Raw genomic sequence first — 22,625 nt, 5'->3', positions numbered from 1 at the left:
GTCTAATCTCCGCTGTCTTCGCTTTGATTCGTAAACCGCAGTGACATCTGGGGTTGGCCGTAACCGTGGAATCTTTGTTTGTATCCAGTAAATCACTCGGTAAATGGAGAGGACTAATATTTGCCAGGGCATCGTCTAACAGACCGGCATCAATGATGAAGACATTTACACAAATGTAAGGTTAGATAGCCGTAAACAAGGGGACCCGGGAATCCGGTCGATCACCAACTTCACCAAGATCTTACGCAGTTGCTAGTCCGAGATAATTGAAAGCACGCTTCCAACTGGTGGATTCCCATTTCACCAACTAATGCAACAATCTAACCTATACAAAGTTTGACATATCCAAGCCGCTGATGATCTCTGGCACCTTCATCAATCTCTGTGAAGACATTTGGTGCACCCAGTACGATGCAAGCAAATTACCACCCCTACTCGTTCATTCCCATCCACCCTAAGGCAGTGTCGATGGGATATCCCGTTTTCCCAAAAGACAACTCGATTTACTAGCCACCCATTCGCTGTGAAGTATCTGACCGCAAAGTTACAGAAACGAGCATCTCACAGCTCGCCAATAGCATATTGAGGGATAGTGGCATTCCCACTATGAGTGGGCCCGTCGTCCTCACCGCGAGCCCTAGCAAAGGCGGCGCGGTACGCGAAGACAAAGTTGAGAATCAAGGCGATCATGAGCGCCACACTGACGCAAAGAGGGCCAATGAGGTTATCAAAGTCCTTACCGGAACGCTCGACAATCATGTTGCGGCGTCGGTGGAGCATGAAGTAGCCCCATACGCCGGCCATGACGGCGATGGCGATGTAGGCGATGCCCATGCACTCGGCCAGGAAGTTCTCGCCGGCCGCCGTGTAGAGACCGACCGCGAGACTGCCGAGCAGTATGCAGATGTGCTGCCACTTGAGGAACGTGCGCTCGTTGGCCAGCCAGACCTTGGGCTCGATCTGCAAGGGGCCCGCGTTCTTGAGCCAGGTCTTGGGCTCGACGACACCCTCGGGCAGCTTGGCACGGTCACGGTCCCGCTTGAAACGGGCGTAGCTGGCTATGGAAAAGCCGGGGAATACGGAACTCGACGTCCTGTAGTTACGGTCTCCTTCCGTAGCAGTGTCATCTTCCTGGCTTTCGTCTCGGGCCCCATTCCCATTTGCAGGGCGTGCTGCATCAGCTTCGGCCGCAACACGTTCAGACATATATGACTTTCCAACGGGTGAGCTAGCAGCTGGCTTGTACGAGCCCGATCCGGCCTGCTTTCCAAGGAAGCTGCCTACTACCTGCTCATTCTCAGCTCGGCGGGCCTTCCTCTGCTCCTCTTCCTCGAAGGCCTTGTGGGGGTCCTTGCGGATATCCGTCTCCAGATCGCTAAGCCAGAAAGGCAGATTGTTGACATAATCCTCGAACAAGGACGCGACACCATGAGCAAACTTGGAGAACCTAGGGGCGGAATGGACAAGATGCGAAGCCATCAGATCCTCGACCCACGCCGGCCTCTTGCGGTTGGCGCCTTCCTTGATTTTGATTTCAAGGACGGAGTAGGGGAACTTTGAGACCTCGCTCTGGTTGATGTTTGCGAAAGGGTAGGTCATGTTGCTGTTGTCGATATCCGTCCTGTGCCATTGCCGAGGATCGCGACAGGGTCGATCCTTATCCAGGGTATCTTCGCGGATAAAGGCAATATTGGAGTCGATGGCAACCCTCACGCGGTCGTCGGCAGGCCTCTGGAACGCAGCTCTAGTGTAATTTGCCCGAACCACTGGCTCAAGCTTGTTTTGAGTGACGAACTTCTGGAGTTCTCCGACGATGGTTCGGAAGGATTCGACTTGTTCGGCCTCCTGGCCTTGACGCTCCATCTTCTCGATCGTCTTCTCCATAGTATACTCGCCATCAATGAAGGATTTGATGTATTTGTCCTTGATGCTGAATTTCTTTTCCTCACTGCTGCCATTCTCATGGATGATTTTCTGCTCTATGAGGATATCGGGCTTCGTGCTCAACTGGCCATACCAGCGGAGTCGCAAGGACGAAGTATCGGTCTGGCGCTCCACCTTTCGAGTGTAGAGGTCGAACTTGGAGTTATCGAAGTAAAGCGAAGTGATACTTGGATCTTCGCTGCCGTCGACTTCCTTCGAGGACGAGTCGCTGTAAACGAGAGCAGGAAGCCGGCGCCCGATCAGAGCCTTCACTTCGAGCAGGTTGTCGGGGTGAATCCAAACTAAAGACCCCAGGGTTAGCTGCCATGTATACTGGTATATGTTCCAAGATCAATATCTTACATTTTTGGGCCGTGTATTTCTCGCCATTGTGGACCTCCTCCTGGTGCTCCAGGTCGGGAAGCTGGAGCTGCTCTCCCTCGTCGAGATGGGAGTCGATAATATAGTACATGGTGGACAGCTTCTTGAGGAGCGGGGTGTAGGCCGACTCGGAATTGAGACCACGGTTGGACAGGGTCAGCCTCATCAGAGGTCGCACCTTGTAGCGATCACCCCGTTTCCGGTCATGCTTCTTGACAATCTTGAGGAAGCCGGTGTAGTTGGCGCTGCTGTACTTCTTGAGCTCCCTGACTTCGTTGGTGATGGCGTCGAGTTCGGCCTTGAGTTCCTTCAGCCTCGAGTTAGCAATGTCGGACTTGGGCTTGTCGTCGGTCGGGGCCATTTCCTTGAGCTTCTCGAAGGCGACCTCGACGCGGTCCTTGAGGGTGTCGAGCTCCTTCTCCTGGAACCTGGCGACCTTGTCGAGCTGGACGTTGAAGATCTCATCGCAGAACTGGTTTTCGTCCTCTTCGGTCCAGGCCTGGTCGTCGTCCTTGCGGTCCTCGCGGAGCAGATTCTTGAGCTTGGCGTAGTCCATATACTGGGCCTTCCATGGCGCGTATACGGACTGCTGCAGCGTCTTGCCGAAACGCATGGTGCCGAGGCTGAGTCTCAGTATATTATGTACAAGACAATTTGTAGAAAAAAGGCTATTGAAGCTAGCCGACCCTGCACTGCGGCGTCCAGAGATCTGCGCTGCGGTACAATAACACTAGTGGCGAGTGAGCAAGGGAATAGCTAGCAATATATGTATTCTGCTGCTAAAATGATTAAATTGTTGTGTTATGTTGCTTGTTTAATAAAACAAAAAAAAGAGACGGTAAGGCAAGTAACAATCCCATGTAAACATTGAGCACGACATGGTAGGGCGAAAAAGGACTCGATCGTCAAAGCAACGTGCGAATGGGCTAACCTAACGGCTCAATGCTAAAGTTTCGTCACTGTTCTCCATATCCGACCCATGTCTCCCCCCACTAACCGACATCTCGCTACTGCCACCTGCGCTGCCCATATTTGCCCGAGCTGCCTGTCTTCTCCAATTGACCAATCAGTGGGCTGGACATGTGACACGTGCCTAATGCTGCGGGAAAACTGCCCAATACACTAGCTTGGCCGAACTACCTACTCCATCGCCGTGCCTGATATATTGCGTACGGAATCTCACGACAAGAATTCCGCTAGAAAGTCATTCTGGCGATAGGTGATAGGATAGATCGGCTAGCAGTGCGCGTGAACCAGGACACAAACAGATCCGAAATAAGCATGATTTAAGTAGGTTACGAGATACACAGATCTGGAACCCCGGTCACTGGGGAAGCGATCTACAACGAAGAGTAAGACATCGGTGTATCAAAATACTCATGTACTATCATTTACTATCATGTACCATAAAGAACCGAAGAACTTAGTCATAACTATGTACAGGGTAATGGCTCGATCTGTATTGTGAAACAGACGAACGAGCGTAGGGGAAATGCAACCGGGGGAAAAACATCATGCTTGCCGTGGCCTACTGCCATTTTTACTTCCCCCTTTTGCTCATGGTATCATAATCAGTTCTGTTGGAGACGTTTTGGTCTCGCCTCGCCCGACCTTGCTCCGTACACCCAAAAATCTATTTGTCGACATAAGCGTACACCTGTCCTGCCTTCGGTGCTCATGCTTGAACCTGCGTATGGTTATCGCCATGAACAGCTTGGAAGGTTTCTTGAGCAGTACGCTTAACGATACCGCCAGTTACGGGCAGGCTGGTGCACTTCTCCAGGTAGAGATCGATCTCACGAGCTGCTTGTCGGCCCTCGTTGATGCCCCTGCAGTTGAATTGTTAGTATACTTGTGCCGCTTGAGTACCGGAAGAGTCAGGGGGAAAACTTACCAAACGATCAGTGATTGTCCACGGCGGCAATCACCTGCCGCGAATACACCCTCGACGTTGGTGGCGTACGAGCCGGCAGGGGTCTTGACGTTCTTGCGGCCATCCTTCTCAATATCATCGCCCAGGACACGAGCCTCCGGTCCGAGGAAACCCATAGAAAGGAGGACCAGGTCAGCGGGGAAGAACTGCTTGCTGTCCTCCAGTTTCTTCATGTCCCAGCCACCGGAAGCGGACTTGGTCCACTCCACGCGGATCGTGTTGATACCCTTGACGCGACCACTGCCGTCGTCAACGAATTCCTCAGACATAATGCAGAACTCACGGGGGTCCTTGCCCATGTGCTGCTCGACCTCGCTGTGGCCGTAGTCAACACGGTAGATACGGGGCCACTGGGGCCAGGGGTTGTCGCGGCCACGTTGCGGCGGAGGCTGAGGCAAAAGCTCAAAGTTGATAACCGACTTGGCACCGTGGCGGACTGAGGTACCAATGCAGTCGTTACCCGTATCACCACCGCCAATGACGACGACGTTCTTGTCCTTGGCAGACAGGTAAGATCCATCTTGGAGTTCAGAGTCGAGTAGGGACTTGGTGTTCTTGTGCAGGAACTCCATGGCGAAGTGGATACCCTCAAGGTTACGGCCCTTGATGGGCAAGTCCCGAGCGACAGTAGCACCGGTAGCAATGACCACAGCGTCATTTTGGGCCTTGAGGTCCAGCAGAGAAACATCCTCGCCAATGACAACTCCCGTCTTGAACACAATACCCTCAGCAGCCATGAAGTCAGTTCGTCGCTTGACGATGCGCTTGTCGAGCTTCATGTTGGGAATACCGTACATAAGCAAACCACCGGGTCGGTCGGCACGCTCATATACAGTAACGTTGTGCCCGGCCTTGTTCAATTGATCAGCGCAAGCGAGACCGGCAGGTCCCGAGCCAACTATGGCGACGTTCTTGCCAGTTCGTACCTCAGGCGGCTTAGGCACCATCCAACCCATCTCGAAGCCTCGGTCAATGATGGCGCACTCGATCGACTTGATACCAACGGGATCTTCGTTGATACCAAGAACGCAGGCACCTTCGCAAGGCGCAGGGCAGACACGGCCGGTGAACTCGGGGAAGTTGTTCGTCATGGTAAGACGGTTCAGAGCATCTTGCCATTGTCCACCTACATACTCTCGGTGTTAGCACTACTCTTTTTGGAATAAACGGGATGTCTCAGGAGGGAATAAAGGCAACTCCTCGAATGAACGATGCGTTTACCCCCCTGAGACACTGGGATAACGAGGAATAACGGTTGGAATAGGAAGGTATAATTACCAAAGACAAGCTCATTCCATTTAGGAATGATGTTGGAAATGGGACATCCAGAATCAGACTGGCAGAACGGTACACCACAGTCCATGCATCGTGCTGACTGGTATTTCAACTCATCCTCGTCAAGACGAGTAGACAGCTCCTGCCAGTCCTTGGTTCGGGTCTTGGTACTACGGTACTTCTCGGATCGCCGTTGGTATTTCATGAAACCCTTCGTCTTGTCAAGAACCAGAGACCGCTTCTTCTCGGCGGCATTGTCACCAACAGCTTCCTCCATGTCCTGAAGCTTGTTGGATTTGTCCTCCTTTTTCTTAGCCTGGACACCGGATACGATGGGTAGGTTGTACTCGGCACGCTTGGCCTCGGCGGCCTTGGCGGCTTCCTCCTCGAGCACGTGCTTGTAGTCCACGGGCAAGACCTTGACGAAGCGTGGCAGAGCGCGGTTGAAGTCAACCAGGATACGAGCTGCAAGTTCTGACCCGGTGTAGTGGTGATGGTCTTCAATGAGACCTCTCAAGAAAGCGATCTCACCAGGTTCTGACACTTCTGATGCCTCAACCATCTCCATGTTGAGCTTCGAATGGAAGTCGCCGTGAATGTCGAGCACGTAGGCGATACCACCAGACATACCGGCAGCGAAGTTGCGGCCAGTGTTGCCTAGAATTACGATGCGACCACCAGTCATGTACTCACAGCCATGATCGCCAACACCTTCAACAACAGCGGTGGCACCGGAGTTTCGAACCGCAAATCTCTCAGCAGCGATTCCACGGAAGAAGCAGGTTCCAAGAGTGGCACCGTACAAACAGACGTTTCCAATCAGAACATTCTCCTCAGCCTTGAATACAGCCGATCGAGGAGGATAGACAATAAGTCGACCGCCAGAGAGACCCTTGCCGACGTAGTCATTGGCATCTCCCTCCAACTCCAAGGTAACACCAGGGGCAAGGAAAGCACCGAAAGACTGGCCTGCGGATCCCTTGATGTTGACGTGGACAGTATCCAGAGGAAGACCAGCCTCACCATAGCGCTTGGAGATCTGGTACGAGAGCGACGTACCCATGGCGCGGTCCGTATTGACAATGTCACACTCGATTCTGGAGGGGAGACCCTTGTCCAATGTCAACTCGGCCTCCGAGATCAACTTGTTATCCAAGCGGACGTAGAGCCGGTGATCTTGCTTCCTCACATTGAAGGTAGCAACGCCGGGTCTCAACTTGTGAGCGGGCGTCAGGATAAGTGAAAGATCGATGTTGGCAGTCTTGTTAGTGCGCAACTCGTCACGGGTCTTGAGAACCTCAACGTGACCCACCATCTCGTTGATGGTGCGGAAACCAAGCTGGGCCATAATAGCCCGGAGCTCGTTGGCCACATAGTAGAAGAAGTTAATCACATGCTCAGGGGTACCAGTGAACTTCTTTCGTAGTTCCGGTTCTGGATTGCAATGCCTATAGGGCAGCTGATTGGTTAAGTTAGTATCGATATATATTATAAGAAAGATTAAGAGTGTATTAATAGGAGAAATAGATACGGGGTCGACAAAAAAGAAATTGATAAAGATAAGAATAGATTTAATAAAGGCACAAACTGGTTTGAGATAGTGAAGAATGACGATGAACAGAAAAGCAGGGGAACGAGTAGCTGGATAAAGGGGGAACTTACGTGTTCAAGTGACATTTGCGCATCATGATGCAGCCCATCGCAATCAAGGGAGTCGTAGCGAAACCCCACTCTTCGGCACCGAGCAAACAGGCGATGGCAACATCACGACCGGTGCGGAGTTGACCATCTGTCTGCACAACCACACGGCCACGGAGATCGTTCAGAACAAGGGTCTGATGGGTCTCGGCGAGACCCAGCTCCCACGGAAGACCCGCGTACTTGATACCCGTCCATCTAGATGCTCCGGTACCACCATCATGGCCAGAAATCAGAATGTGGTCAGCCTTGGCCTTCGCGACACCAGAGGCGACAATACCAACACCTGTCTCCGAGACAAGCTTCACAGAGACACGAGATCGGGGGCTGGAGCACTTGAGATCGTAGATAAGTTGCTTCAGATCCTCAATGGAATAGATGTCGTGGTGGGGTGGGGGCGAGATAAGACCGACACCAGGAGTCGAATGACGAGTACGAGCGATGGACTTCGAGACCTTGTGGCCAGGTAGTTCACCACCTTCACCAGGCTTGGCACCTTGAGCCATCTTGATTTGGAGCTCATCAGAGTCGGCCAGGTAGGCAGATGTGACACCAAATCTTCCAGAAGCGACTTGCTTGATGGCAGATCTCATGGTATCGCCATTGGGCATAACCTGGGACCGCTCGGGGTCCTCGCCACCTTCACCAGTGTTTGATTTACCTCCCAGCCTGTTCATGGCAACGGCAAGAGTGGAATGAGACTCCATCGAAATTGAACCATAAGACATGGCACCGGTGCAGAAACGTCTGACAATTTCAGTCCATGGCTCGACTTGGTCGATAGGAATTGGAGTGCATTCATCAAACTTGAAGTCAAGCATTCCACGAAGGGTGCATGCCTTAATCTGCTCGTACTCGGAACGAGAGTATGCCTCGTATGACTTGTCGTTCTTGGTGCGCACAGCATCCTGAATGTTGGCAATAGAAGTGGGATCGTTGATGTGAGCTTCGCCGCCATCACGCCAGTGATACTCTCCAGACTCTGGGAGACCAGTAGAACTGACGGTGTATCTGGATGAGAAACCTCTTTCGTGGAATCGGAAGGCATCCTCCGCGATCAGTTCAAATGTGATACCCTTGATGCGTGATGCGGTGCCTCTGAAGCACCGTTCAATAACTTCATCATCAATGCCAAGGGCTTCAAAGATCTGAGCACCCTTGTAACTGGCAAGAGTTGAAATGCCCATCTTGCTCATGACCTTGAGGATACCACCGTCACAAGAATGCTTGTAATTGGCAATCAGAGCATTGTCAGAGATCTTCTTGCGAATCAAACCCTCTCTGTTAAGCTTGAGGATGCACTCCATGGACAGATATGGGTTGATGGCATCAGCACCGTAGCCAAGAAGCACGCACATGTGGTGAACCTCACGAGCCTCGGCCGTCTCGAGGACAATTGCGGCCATGGAACGCCACTTGTTGCTGACCAAGTGATGGTGGACCATGCCGGAGGCGAGCAGACTGGAGACAGCGACGCGATCAGCAGAAGTCTTGCGGTCAGACAGTACAATGATTTTGTCCCTGCCCTCGATAGCGGCCGTTGCCTCGTCGCAGATGCGGTCAAGGTGCTTCAGGTATCCTGCAACGCCCTCAGACTTGGGGAAAGTAAGGTCGATAGTCTTCACAGTCCACTCTGGGTACAGCTTGGGCAAGTTCATGAGCGAGTTGAACTCGGGGATGGACATGATGGGGCTGGGAAGATGAAGCCTGCCGCACTGAGAAGAGTCCATTTCCAGCAGATTGCCTTGGGGACCGACGTAGCAGTCAAGTGACATGACGATAGATTCCCGAATAGGATCGATGGGAGGGTTGGTAACCTGAGCGAATAGCTGGCGGAAGTACTCGCTGAGAAGGCGGGGAGCGTTTGACAGGCAGGCAAGAGGAGCATCGTTGCCCATGGATCCTAGAGCTTCCTTCTCGTCTGAGGCCATGGGGGCAAGGAGAAGGCTGACTTGTTCGTAGGTGTATCCGAAAGCTAGCAGGAGAGGGTCTTCTTGGAGCTTGGACGAGTCAGGCTTTGGGGACAAGTCCATAGTCTCGGACACCTTGCTGAGAATTTTGGGCATGGAAATAAGCTCATTGTCAAGCCAGGTGCGGAAATCATGGCGGCTGGCGACCGCAGCCTTGAGCTCTGAATCGTCGATCAATCGACCAGCTTTCGTATCGACTAGGAGCATACGACCAGGCTGCAGACGGCCCTTTTGGATGACTGACTCTGGCTCAACGGGTATGGTACCAACTTCAGAAGCGCAGATGATGCGGTCATCATCCATGATATAGTATCGGCATGGACGTAGACCGTTTCGGTCGAGATTGGCACCACAGAAACGGCCATCGGCAAAAGTGAAAAGAGCCGGCCCATCCCATGGTTCCATCTGGCAAGCAGCCCATTCGTAGAATGCTGCCTTCTTAGGGTCCATAGCTGTGTTCCCTTGCCAAGCCTCGGGGACCATCAACATGACAGCCTCGGGCAGTGACAGAACACCGTTTATGGTCAAAAGTTCCAATACATTGTCAAAGGCAGCAGAATCGGAGCCACCGTCCTCAACAATGGGATACAGGTGCTCAAGCTCATCGCCGAAGACATCAGATTGCATGACACCCTCTCGGGCACGCATCCAATTCTTATTTCCACGTAAAGTGTTGATTTCACCTGGTTAATGCGTAAGCGACGAGATCCTCCTCTGGCCAGGACTAGGTTTTACTTGCCGTTGTGTGCTGCCCATCGCAGAGGCTGAGCACGATCCCACGACGGGAAAGTGTTTGTGGAAAAACGAGAATGAACTAGAGCAAAATGTGCCTGATAGTCGGCATTAACCAGATCATGGTAGTATTGATAGACCTGAACCGGCGCCAATTGTCCCTTGTAAACAATATTCTTGTTAGACAGGGAGCAAAGATAAAACCAGTTGTGAAGACCAATGGTATGGGTGGCGCGCTTTCGCAGGACATAGAGCTGTCTCTCGAACAGCCTTTCGTCAAACTTCTTCGCATCTGTTACTTCAGGGGCATTTTCAGCACCGTAAGCAGAGGTGAGCACCACAAAGGGTTGCAAGATGATGGGTTCACGAGAACGCGCAGCAGGACCAAGCAATGTAGAGTCTACAGGGGGTTCTCTCCAGCCAAGAACTTTCAAGCCTAGGGATTCAGCAATGTCTTCCAAATGCCTCTTCGACTCGTGCAGCGTCTCCTCGTCTGGCTTGAAGAACAGGTTTCCCACAGCATATTGACCCTGGGGAGGCAACCTAATGCCCTGCTCGTTTTGGAAATTCTTGATGAAGAACCTGTGGGGGATCGATGTCATGACACCGGCACCATCACCATCGCGAGCATCAGAGCCAACCGCTCCACGGTGGGTCATGTTGCACAGCAAGTTCCGAGCTGTGATCGCGAGACGTTAGTGAAAAGCCTCCAAGTTGCTTCAGATATTTATCAAATTCACTCACCATCGCTAACGATTTTGTGGCTTGCCTTGCCCTTGATGTGGCTATATAGAGTCAGGCAATGTCACGGCGAGTTTTCAAGAGGGGGTCGGGAATAGGGTAACTGCATACCAGGCAAAACCAACACCACAAGCATCCTTCTCCAAGCTAGGGTCATACAAACCCCTGTGAGGATACAGTTAGTATTGTCGTATGTTCTCACAACCAAGAAAGGGACAAAACATACTGCTTCACAGGGAGGGCACCAGCCCAAGAGCCATTGTTCTCCGTTTCATATTCATACGGATGATAAGCATCGGCCTCGGAGTCAATGTGTGTTTGTCTGTCGTCGAAGTCGGAAGGTAGGCCCATGCTAGGCAGCTAAGCAGGAGAAACCGGATTGGCCGAGAGGTTGGGTATGACAAAGGCCGATAGATAGCTGGAAGGCGACGAAAAGAGCAGCTAACGCCGCTCAACGTCAATCTGTGCAAGTGGGGAAAAGTAGGTCAGTAAAGTAAAGATGGACTAGAGCTGAGCAATTAAAATATGAAACAGAAAGATTATCCAGATGGCCCTGAGTATATATCCAGGAAGAGCTTCGCCCAGTTCACGGAGAGTTCCGTACGCCCTTGGGTCACCACAAAAGATGCGGGGTGTACCAGAGTCGAAATTGAGTGGCTCCAATTGAACGTGGGGATGCGAGTACAAGGCCACTGGCTCCACGAGAGAGTTCCGTTAGAAGTACGAATTAATCCTCTCTCAGTGGCAGTCTTGTGGTCCTCTTTGGCCGGAAATTCCATACATAGGTAAAGAGTTGCCGGATTATCCTAGGATTCTGAGCATTCGTCGCCGTCCGCCCGAGTGATTGCCATGACTCTTGCTTGAGAGTCAAGGAGGGCTGCCCCTCTTTTAAGGCGACCGAGGCTGCAACCACCAAAACTAACCAGCTGCCTATGCTCTGAAGACGATATCAGAGAATGATAAATATGATGCAAGCGCACAGCTCCGGCTTACCAGCGAACGTTGAGTACTGCTGGATGGCTAAGCATTTGCGTCCACATCTGACATATTATCTGATCGAATCACAGAGCAGCTGGTCGCAGGGGGGTTGCACCCAAAAGCGTGGGGAAGATATGACGGCAGCCAATTGGAAGCTTGCTGTCATAATATGACCATGCGGCTAACGATTGGGGTTGTGGTAGGACGAAAACCCAGCCCATCTAGGTAGTCGATCTTGGGGGACGTTCCAACTGTGCACCTTTGTTGTAATATATGCGCGGGAGCGAACAGGCATTCTCCAAATTCCCAAAGGGCCATCGCGTGCAGATGCAGGTGGTCCCGTCCATACAGCTCCATGACTTCGATTTAATCTTGCCGCGAAGTGACTGGAGTGGAAGCTGGAGAGCCTATGAAAGTTGTATGATCACATCTTGGCGAAGTGATTTCGGGTATCCGCACGGCTGTCGTTCCAGGAGATCGCAATTGGCAATAGGGCGTGCGCTGATTCCATGCCCAGTTGGGTTGTCGGTTCGTAGGGGCTTGGATGGTTGTCGCGCATCGTATATAAACTGATTTATACTCATGCGTTGTGGTTTGTCCTTTCCGTCCAGTTGTTCCAGGGTTGTTGGGTCGCTATCCAGAAGGCGCAAAGATATCAAACAGACACGTCAGAAATAACTTACTGGTAGAATAACACAGATGTCTATCGCTGTGTGGTACGTCTGGGGGGACTCTACGAGGTAAGTCTTGACACGGAGAAAGGATAAGGTGTTCAAGTAGGTAGAGTGGTCTGGCAAGAGAAGAGAAGAAGTGTAAAAGAGTGGGTGAGAAGGAAGGAGGTAGCAGCCTCGCTTTTATGGATGGAATGGGATGGTCGATCAGTTCAGTTCAGGCAGCGCGAGCGAGGGAGAGGGAGAGGGAGGAGAGGGGCCAAGCCGGGTAGAAGCAAGCACTACTCGATGTGGTCTCGTCCGACTGTAGGAGAGGAGCAGGTAGGCAGAAAAAAAATGTTCAATACATACTCGTAAAAACATCTAGGCCAGACAATTAATTGCATGTGGCAGAACCCAGCGCTTTCTCGCCGTCAAAGTGGGGGGAGGGGAAAGATTGAGACGCTGAGACAGGGGCCCTTGGCCCGACAGACGGAACCCAATCCTCTACCAAGCCAGGAAATGCCCACCTTAAGCAACGGGGGTCCACCACCCTAGCGAGCTCTAAGGCAAGCCTGGCAAGCAGTAAGGGCTTTTGGGACCGTGAGGAAACGGCCTAACACACTCGGTGACGTTGACGGAGCCCTGTTTTTCTTCTCTCGAATGAACACTTGGGGGAATTGGCAAATCCTTCAGTCTCATTGGTTACCGCCAGCTAGCCTGAACTTCCAGTTTAGTGGGCTCTGTATTTTCTGAACACACCAGCACCCAACGACTCCTACTTGCGGAAACAGTCCACCAGAACGTCCACCACCAAAAGCCGGAGTTGGTTGCATTACCTTGCAGTAGACTACATGATGTGAATTCGGTCAACAAAGCTGGCAACTGATATATTTTCTGGCACTTCGTCTCTGTGTCCAATGATGCTTAGTTCAACATATTAATCCGGTGAAGTACCAGTTAAGTTTGGTTCTACATGTAGGGCTCACTACTAGCCCCCTGGGCCCTTGCCCCCCTAAGCTTGAATATACGTCTCCATGTATGCAGTCTCCAACACAGCTCTCCATGACGCCGTTACTGTATACATGTAGTAATCCTGCTGGGTGTGGAAGATTTGTATTGTCTTCCTCGTTTAGACTAGGAAAATGTCACTTGGTTCATACTGGTTTATTTCCGAATTTATTCCACCTGATGGTGTGAATAGCCCACAGAAATCATACTGTAATACTCCCTCCAGCTTGCGCGGCACCACCTTTTCGGGGACTCGGAGGAAGCAGTCATGCTCGATGTGCATCTACGAAGATCATCTTCCTCACCGGCGGCATGTTCATGGCGATCATGTGGAATCTAACAGAGTTGGGCCTCTCGGCTTCGTCCAAGTGGGATATGTGAGCGAATCATCCACAGCATAGTACTTCTAACTCAGCCCAGCCAATGAGTGAGGCTGAAATACGACACGGTTCTCATTTGTGACAAGTCTACTGGAAGAGGCCCTATTTGCTTGCTTGTTGTAAATCACAAAGTCTTGGCTCTCAGATCTGGAGATTATATTAGATGATGGAGGGGGGACAACGGTAATAGTAAGCTGCAGTGTCCGAATGGCCCGGCTACGTATAGCATGAGTATGCGTGTGCAAGCCCCATGAACATGATCGATCGAAACTTGGTCTGGGTATTCTCAAGCTTCCCTTCAACCACAGAGAAGATAGAATAATGCTTGGGGTCTGTCTGGTGGATACGAATATCCAGCCTCGTGCAATTGTATCTACATACTCTTGCCTATAGTAGTAGTGATTTGTCTCGTTCACTGCCTGCAGTTTGAGTGAAGCACATTGTTATCCAAAAAAGGCCATACTAAGTACATACCCCACACTTGCTCCCGGGCGCATGTGACAGGGGTCCTGCAAGGACCATAGTTTTTCTCTTCCAACGGCATTTTTGTCGGAAAAGTAGCAAAAAAGAAAAGCTCAAAAGAGAAAGGCTGTTCCGTGTGGGCTGAGAAGCCTGACTCTTGGATGTCCAATGAGCGAGATGCAATTTCAAGAGGGCCTGTCGTTCCTGTTTCGCAGTCGCCGATATCGCCAGTCCGTGTACGCAACGTAAGTATTGGTTGCAGCAGTAGAGCAGGGGTGTCATCCTACATCGCAGCGCTCTTCTTTCAGGTGTAGGAGCATCTAGATGTGTACTGACCCCCACTATGCGATACTAAGCTAAGCCGAGGCCATGGGAGCGGCCATGCGAAGCCCCCGGACTTGCTGCAAACTACTCCAGGAATCGATGAGTTTTGAAAATTACGAGCAGCCAGTGAGGGGTGAGCAGTAAGCACCCCAGTTGGGGCAGTACCTAGTCGGGTGGTGCTGGCAGTCTTCCCAAATGGGGCGTAGCGAGCAGCGTGATGCCGGTCTCGTTGTTCCATTCACGGCGGCCGATGGCGTGGGAAGTGGGCGCGTGACTTTCAGTAATGACAATCATTAATAAGGAAATGCAGGCTGTTTCTATTCCCCATGGGCCTGTATGAACCATACCATACCAGTCTTGGCAACGTTGCTACGTAGCTGGTAGTAAACTGCAAGATGTCCGTAAAAGAATTATCACATAGACAGTCTGAAGCAGCCAATCAGGAGGAGGTCGATGGCCAGAAAGGGCTTATCTCACGCCAACCATGTTCGAACTATGCCTCTAAACAATAGCTTAGATCTTGATGCATTAGGGTCCGCCGCCCCGACATTGTCGTGCTGTAGTATGTTGCAACCACACGTCACTATGGGGGCAAATCAGGCGCTCTCCGCGTGGTTTGGAGAGGTTTCCGATGCTGGGACGTTTTACTAAGCTACTGCGCATGTACGTCTTTACAGAGGGTGGCAGGAGGTTATCGTGAGCTTAATGCTTTTCCTGGGGCGAACGGGGCAGCTCAATTGGCCAGCGAAAACGGGACGCTCTGCCACGGCGGGGATCTTGCAGACAGGGCCGGGCAGGGATAGTGTAGGCCAACCTGTGCACCGGGCGGCACACCATTTACTGATAATCGGCGTTGCATTCTACAATTCTGTATTTTTTCCCGACATGGTCTTCATGTACCTACGTTTACAGGCCCTTGCAGTCCGCACTAACGGAAATATTACTAACCTTAGGGGGGTTGGTGTTGAACGAAGTCGGGTGTTGTGTGCGGTACCGTCGGCACATTCAAGAGCCGCACCGAGATCGGATTCCGATCTGAGTAGACTCCCAGGCCGCGGACCAACTTTCTTCGCTTCTCTCCTTCTTTCGTACTTGGCAGCATCACTTGCTTTGGATGCAGCTGTGGACCAAAGAACCAGTGGATACCACCATGAAGGTCAGCTCATTTCAACACCAACAAGATACCCTGCCCTCCGGGCAAAGCGCCGAAGTCCCCTGGGTCTTCCGATATTTCCCGTTGTCGGAACTGCACCCTCTCGCTGACCGCAGCGCTTTCGCAGCTTATGGCTCTTCTACCAGGGTATTGGGAAGATGGTTAGTTCTCCGTATCCGTTATTAGTCAGAAGACATGCCGCATTAGTCCTCATCCTACCCTGCAAGCGAAGAAGCCTGGCAACAGTGGCATCCTGTCCCGGCGGCAGCATGATACAGGCCGGTATGGAAAGGCAAAGAATGAGAGAGATGCCAACGACGGGGCCAGAACCAACTACAGGACACATGTACAGACAACTCAGAAAGTGACTCACGGTATAGCCCGCATTTCAGCCTAATGTTTCTGTTGCATCTTGGCAATAAGCCTCAATATCGAGGCTTGCTGTGCCTGTCCTTCTAGCAGAACTAGCTTCGGTACGCTGCACTTTTTGCTACTTCTCACATACACCGCTGGTGTAGATATGCTGGAAATACACCACGAGTGTCTTGAACGAAACGTTCTGGAATCTGTTGGGTAGCGTCCCTTTTCATAAGGTAATGAATATGATATAGAAATTAGGTTCTCTGTGGCAGACCGGTGCACGGGACCAGAGGACGGAATATTTATGGCATTGACTGGGTGCAGGGCCCATCACTACTGATCCATCCACTAAGAACTACGGCGGCATACAGTTTTGCGTATTGTTGAACAAACAGAGTTTGCAGAAGAAGGAGCCCAGGCAAGTAGTATTGACATATATATATGTATACATCATATATCCGGAACGCACCAATCACTGTGCAGAAAGTAAGTGTATCATCGTATCGTAAGCGTATCCTAGGGCAGGATTAAGTGTCGTGTTGATGGCGCAGCCCTCAAGCTTCTACTGCCGAATTGACGTGCAGGCTAAGGCAATCAGGGTAGTGCTAGATGCGATTGCTATCCATTGCCATGTGTATGACTATTCTCGTGCGTATGGTAAGTTACCTACCTTGAACACCCGATATGAGTAATGAGGAGAATATCGTGGCAGTCAGGATATGCACGAGGTTGCATTCTTCAGACCCCGCAAGGGACACTGACCACTGACCCCACACTCTTCCACTTTCTATCCCAGTCAAGGATCCAAAATATTCCCTGTCAAAGCTTTGAAACTACGATCACCATGGGATCTAATCAGGCAGGCGGTCAACTTTCTTGGAGGGGCCGTTTGACATCCATCGCAGCAAGAAACATCAACAACAACAACGATACGGCAACCCAAGTACTGGCGCACTCCAAATACTAGGGGATATATTGGCTATGAAACTACATGCATAACTCTGAGCTCAGCTAGGCAAATTACCTTTGTCGCCAAATGCCCACCATGCTGTCTCTACTCCCCGACCTTGCACCGGGCGATGTAAGCCTTCCATAAATCTTATACCCGTTGAGCTTTACTCACAATGAACGCAGTCTCATTCTCTTTGGTACAATTCTTCGAGGAATCCCAATGCTGCAGCATATGATCCTTCCCACCAGGAGAACACGCAATTGAACCCTCACAACCAGAACCAGCGGCGCAACGTTCAAGTCATAGAACGATCTCCCTTAGCAAGATTACGAGCCGACGAACAATTACTAGACCGCCGCCTCCATAATATCTCCAACTTCGGCAGCACATGGCTGAAACCACCCGGCATTGCCAAGACCCTACACCAGATGCGCGAAGAGAGGCGCGAGCAAGAGGAACATCAGGAGGCTTTGCGACGTGAACAACTGGCGCAAGAGCTAGCGGAAGCGGAAGCTGCCGGGGCTGGCCCTATTGATGGCGTCCTAGAGGACCAGGCCCAAGACGGCATGGATGACGTGCAACTTGATGGCGCCCATGACCTGGACGAGGATATCCCAGAAGCAGAGGAAGCCGACTTTGGGCTGAGCGGGGATGATGAGGACGAGGAAGACCCTGACGACGAAAGTGATGACGATGATGAAGATGACCCCGACGATACTGCAGATGACCCTGAACAGCGGACCGCCCGGGCGCAGCAGGCGCTAATGGCCCAGAGAATGCAACAGGCCGCCGACCCTTTCCGCGGACATGCTGCTAATACCAGTCAGGGCAACAGTTTCTATGGCGGAGAAGATGAAGTTGATGACGAGGACCAGGCGCACATGATTGAGGAAGAAGACCTGGATTGTGAGGGTGGCGACATGGATATGGAGGCCAACTTGGATGACGACATCCCAGACGCCGAGAGTTCTATGGGCTATGAGCACACTGACACCGAGGCGTCCGTGACGACTAGTGACAACGATGAGCCCGCCGAGGTGAGTTTCGTCGCAGCGCGGGCTCCCCAGAGACTCAGGTTCAGGGGCAGCTTGGCTCGCTCAGACGCGACACGCAATAGCATTGCGATCAGCGACTTGTTATCAATGGACGGAAGCAGCATGCTGCTGGAAAGCTCGCCGCAGCTGGCACGGCAAATGGGCCCTTGAGGAATCTGGTCAAGACCCTCAGCGAGAGCACATTCGTTTTCATCAGCCCCCTTGACCGGATGAAGGAGGACACATTATGATACCCTTTGACACGTTCAGCACTTGTTGGCGGACTTGTCGCGTTTCGGCCATAGCTTAGATGAAAAGAGAAACCAGTATAATTAATAAAGCTATGCATACAACGATTGCAGACTCTCAGGAGGAAGCGTCGTTATGGCAGTGTGTCTAATGTTCCAATGCGTATATTTACCCTTTCCTCTCGTATTCGTCTCATCCCATCATATTCACAGCCAGGCTCGCTTTGTGCAGTGATAGGCCATGCCCTCCTAACGCCTGAACTTGCGATGTCGTAAGCCACCGTGAAAACAACCATCAAACGGAACACCTGGTTCCTTCTCTCGCCTGTATCAGATGCGTGTACATCTTTCCTTGATGCGAATAGTATGCAGTCAAACGAAAAAAAGACCCCTAGACTGGCTGGTCACTCAGAACAGCCAGACATAGAGGAAGATGAAGATGACGGCGGCGAAGAAGCCGAGCCAGACCCGCCAGCCGACGCCGGTGCGGTCGGCCATGATCATCATGCGGTTCATAGTGCCGCGCACGCGCAGCCGCGTGTTGTCGAACGTGTCGTTCATCTTCTCCATCATGGCCGTTGAGTCGCGGATCTCGTCGCCCATGGCCACCGACATGCTCTTGAGGATCTTGACCTTGTCCAGGATCCCGGGCACCTGCGAGTCGTTTTGCGATTCGAGTGATTCTATCGTCGCGTCGTCGTATTGGCCTCTGTAAGCGTCGGAGTTGGGATGTCAGTCGGGGAACATTATGTTCTGTATGCAGTCTGTTTGCAGATGAAAGACCTGGTAGAGAGAAAAGGGGCGCGGCCTGTGTATGTAGGTTTCTATTGGCGTATGATGAGCTTCGACGTACCTTGAATTTGGCGTCGCTGGCCTGAAGCCTCCCCGGCTGCTGTTGTCGACACCCAAGTGTCCCCCGTTCCCATTGCTGCCCGGGTATCCGCCGCTGTACCCGTAGCCGCCGCCTACACCGGGGCTGGGGCTCGGAGTCTGGAACTGGCGTCTCGTGGTCGTCGCGTCGCTGCTGCTGCGGCCGCCGCCATTGTAGCCCTCGAAGAGCGCGCTGCGCGAGTCGCGCTGGTGGAGCGTCGAGTTCGGAAATCTGCTGGTGGGTTTCTTCACGTCAGTATTACGATGGAATCAAACCATTCCGGTGACTCGGACGGATGCGGGACCAGAAAAAAAGAGGCAGCAGCTATCGGTGGGCCGTCCCATTCCGATCCGGCGCTTGCGTGATCTCGGGATGGGATCGATCGAGGGCCTGGAATTCGAGGTGCCAGGGGAATCTGGCCTGACGGCCTGTCTGCCCCCTTTTCCCATTTCCCCATAGCTGCGACCGGCGCGGTCGGGTCGAGATTACGGAGGTGGGTTGGGGGGGGGCGCGTTTGGGTTGGATTGTCCGAGTAGCGCATCAGATTCGAGACTCGATATAGGAAATCAAAACACTTCTGCTCACCTGGACGCCATGTGTACGGTCTATTGGTCTGTACACATACACAGATTGCTCGGGAAAAGATCCAAGGATTGCATCCAGGTTCGTTCGCTTGACGGAGTTGCGTAATAATTAATTGCCAGGTATCGTGATCCTGGTTGTGGCTCAGGCAGTTGTGGCTTGAAAGCGCAAATAGATAGCTGATCGTCACCCCCGATGCATTGATTACTACTAGATTGACAATGCAATTTCCTTGCTTTTGTTGTTCAAGCAATGTAGGTTAATAAATACAGAAATGGTTGAGGTACGTGGAAATTGTGGAAAAAAAGGCCATCAATTCACTTATACTTCGCTCATTGTAGTTGGATTCGTGGCCTTAATAGGTTGCAATAACACGTGTGTGCGTCATTATGGTTCGTACTTCTCCGAAGCTCTATTCATTCAGTCAAAATACACCAGACCAGGTCAAACACAAAGACCAAAGGACAAAACTCCAGTAAATGCTCTTTCCCTGCTACATTAGGTAGCACCTAATATCCATAGTGGTGTTGGACTCGCTTTTCTTCACTCGTAGAATACCAAGCAACGCACTTCAATGCTCTGCCGGCCCGGTGCGTCCTCCGGCGTCGCGGGGTCGACGAAAGCCGTGTGCGGCGTCCGTACCGCTAGCCCCTTCTTGCCCATGGGCTGTCCCTCGCCGAAGGAGTCGTAGCACTTGAGGAGCAGGACCTCGTCCGGCGTCATGTCCTTCTGGTAGTAGAACTTGTGCGCCGGGCTCGGCGACACCGACATGGTCTCGCCCTTGACCTCGTAGCCCTCGGTCGAGTACCACTGCGACTCGTCCGGCCGCACCTCCTTGCCGCTGACGTTGAAGTCGGCGTCCTTGGGGTACAGCAGGTCCACCGGCTCGAAGTCGCCCGGCTTCGTCGTCCGCCAGTCGATCACGGCGAGCGGGAAGTCGCTGGCCGGGTTCTCGATGGGGCGCCACACGTTGATGATCTGGTACCGGCCCTTCAGCAGCGCCTCGGCCTCGTCCGCGGGCACGTGGCGGCGCACGCGCACCTCGGCCGCGCCCGGGGTCTGGTCGACGTGCACCTGCTGCACGGGGGCGCGCGGCGCGTCGGGGGCCCGCCGGCGGATGGTGTGGTCGAAGATGACCACCTTCTTGATGCCCGGGATGTGTTTGCGCAGCAAGGCCTCCACTTCCCCGTAGTAACCGTTGCGCACCGCGGCATCGTCTGTGAACTTCTTCTCCTTGGCAGGTTCGTTGTAGACGGCCAAGCCAGAATTGTCCGTAGTGAACTCGCTTTCCCGACCCCGCAGGTTATGGACGGAGCGCTTGTGTTCCAGCAGCTTGAAGGACGACGCGTCGGCATCCACCTTGGTCCATGGCTTGACATTGGGCGGCATCGCTGCCATGTCTATATGCTTGAACACCCCAGTCGTCATGGTGGCTGTCTGTCGGTAGGACGATGAAATAAGTGCTTTGGTGCCTGTAAGTGCAGCTCTAGGGAATGTGGTTCGAGAAAACAGTGGACAACGAGAGCATAGAGTAATAAACTATGTAGTCGCTGGTATGGCTTGTTCTTGTCCGAGTGGTCTTCTAGTTCTTCTTCGTCGTCTTCTGTCCGAGTATCTGATTTATGTACAGAAATAGATAGCTGAAGCTCCTCCCTTTTTATATAAAGCGGCACTATTTTGCTCGATCGTGGGGTAGAAACACCCGACCGATAGATGGCGCCATCTATTACTGATTACCTCCGATAAAAATTACATCATCTCGGCATTACCAAGCACTCCACTCAGGGGTTGCAGTACAATACTCAGGGATCATCTATGCTAGTGGCCTCCACAGGTCAAGTGTATAACTGGATAAAACATGGGTAATTTTGGCTGTGAAAACCAGGGCCGGTACAGCTCCAAAAATCAGGTGACATGATTGGCAGTACCGATCAATATAAAATCAGTGCACAGAGTACTGATTAACATATCGTCAGAATAGTGCCGCGCTAAGCTAAATGATCCCTAAGAGTTGTACCGTAACCTTAGGACGTAGCGGGCAATTACTAATAACAGATCCCGAAATAATAGCGGACAGCTTATAAACAATGGCTTTTGTTTCTTTGATTCTAAGGCGGGTCGATATGTAAGAGTGGCCGAACTATCTTCCAGAATGTCACATTCAACAAGAACCGAGTCAGTTGCAGAAATCCCAGTGTCATTGTATTATCATCAAGTTCCATTCCGGAGTTGGTCGGCGATAACAGCAACATCATTTGATACCTTGCAGGCTCAATTTAGATGATTTCCCACGCGCGATACGACCTTGTAGAGCTCGAGCAGATGATAATGTCGCGCCCACGGCTGGAAGAGGGCGAGCTGGCATCGCCATTCGGGCACGAGGGACAGGCCCGACATCATGGCGGTAACTTGGGATTCGATCGGGGCACCTTTCCCCTGCTGTAATATCCAGTCCATTCCATGCTTCTCAAACTCTCGTGAGGCATCCTCGCGCATCGAATCAAGATGATCTTCTGCGGCACCAACCTTCGTATATACCATCTCGAGTATTATCTCCATGTCCATCTTTGCAAGGACGCGGTTCGGTGCTCGAACCGCAGCTGCCTCCACTGATCCTATACAGCCAGGCGTGGTGTTATCCTCGAGGGGTCTCGGGACGACCGGGATATGGCTGCCGGTCAGATCACGGAAAGCTTCGTCAATAAAAAGGTGCGTCACCATAATATCAATATCCTTGCGCCTGGGCATCTGATGCAGGGCGACAGGTGTGCCAAGTAGAAAGTCGGCCTGGTTAACCGCGATGGCTTCCAACGCAGTGGTCAACTTCGGAGTACGCTTTGCATCTTCCTTGGAGAAATTTCTCTGGTCGCGTTCGCGAGCGTCCATCGGATCAACGAGCCCACGGGCTTTCGGCAAAGTAGCGGGCTTGTCTTCTCTGGCGTCCTTGATGAACGAGTGTACATATGC

The 22,625-nt window shown here is 52.1% G+C and overlaps 6 protein-coding genes across 6 annotated transcripts; 1 reads left to right on the top strand and 5 right to left on the bottom strand.

The window, feature by feature from the left end:
- Nucleotides 1-561: 561 nt before the first annotated feature.
- On the bottom strand, nucleotides 562-2,917 carry PG994_001921 (VTC domain-containing protein; the record flags this gene model as incomplete). The annotated part of the gene is made up of 2 exons (XM_066853330.1): nucleotides 562-2,225; nucleotides 2,287-2,917. The coding sequence occupies 2 exons, from the start codon at nucleotides 2,915-2,917 to the stop codon at nucleotides 562-564; spliced, it is 2,295 nt and encodes a 764-aa protein (XP_066721471.1).
- Nucleotides 2,918-3,979: 1,062 nt separating this feature from the next.
- On the bottom strand, nucleotides 3,980-11,004 carry PG994_001920 (glutamate synthase; the record flags this gene model as incomplete). The annotated part of the gene is made up of 8 exons (XM_066853329.1): nucleotides 3,980-4,133; nucleotides 4,199-5,307; nucleotides 5,589-6,960; nucleotides 7,175-9,863; nucleotides 9,986-10,591; nucleotides 10,657-10,697; nucleotides 10,765-10,818; nucleotides 10,880-11,004. 8 exons carry the CDS (start codon nucleotides 11,002-11,004, stop codon nucleotides 3,980-3,982), a joined length of 6,150 nt encoding a protein of 2,049 aa, XP_066721470.1.
- Nucleotides 11,005-17,016: 6,012 nt separating this feature from the next.
- PG994_001919 (Anaphase-promoting complex- subunit 15/MND2) lies at nucleotides 17,017-18,208 on the top strand (the record flags this gene model as incomplete). The annotated part of the gene is made up of 3 exons (XM_066853328.1): nucleotides 17,017-17,052; nucleotides 17,106-17,960; nucleotides 18,041-18,208. The coding sequence occupies 3 exons, from the start codon at nucleotides 17,017-17,019 to the stop codon at nucleotides 18,206-18,208; spliced, it is 1,059 nt and encodes a 352-aa protein (XP_066721469.1).
- Nucleotides 18,209-18,613: 405 nt separating this feature from the next.
- PG994_001918 (SNARE domain-containing protein) lies at nucleotides 18,614-19,672 on the bottom strand (the record flags this gene model as incomplete). Its single annotated transcript, XM_066853327.1, has 3 exons — nucleotides 18,614-18,914; nucleotides 19,059-19,307; nucleotides 19,662-19,672. 3 exons carry the CDS (start codon nucleotides 19,670-19,672, stop codon nucleotides 18,614-18,616), a joined length of 561 nt encoding a protein of 186 aa, XP_066721468.1.
- Nucleotides 19,673-20,201: 529 nt separating this feature from the next.
- PG994_001917 (uncharacterized protein) lies at nucleotides 20,202-21,086 on the bottom strand (the record flags this gene model as incomplete). The annotated part of the gene is made up of 1 exon (XM_066853326.1): nucleotides 20,202-21,086. The coding sequence occupies one exon, from the start codon at nucleotides 21,084-21,086 to the stop codon at nucleotides 20,202-20,204; it is 885 nt and encodes a 294-aa protein (XP_066721467.1).
- An 843-nt stretch (nucleotides 21,087-21,929) lies between these two features.
- On the bottom strand, nucleotides 21,930-22,544 carry PG994_001916 (uncharacterized protein; the record flags this gene model as incomplete). The annotated part of the gene is made up of 1 exon (XM_066853325.1): nucleotides 21,930-22,544. The coding sequence occupies one exon, from the start codon at nucleotides 22,542-22,544 to the stop codon at nucleotides 21,930-21,932; it is 615 nt and encodes a 204-aa protein (XP_066721466.1).
- Nucleotides 22,545-22,625: the final 81 nt, after the last annotated feature.

Source organism: Apiospora phragmitis (assembly GCF_038363925.1).
Source record: "Apiospora phragmitis strain CBS 135458 chromosome Unknown utg000002l:1.0-5516284.0:1.0-5523493.0, whole genome shotgun sequence".
NCBI lineage: Eukaryota > Fungi > Ascomycota > Sordariomycetes > Amphisphaeriales > Apiosporaceae > Apiospora > Apiospora phragmitis.
This window is presented reverse-complemented; position numbering and strand designations above follow the sequence as displayed.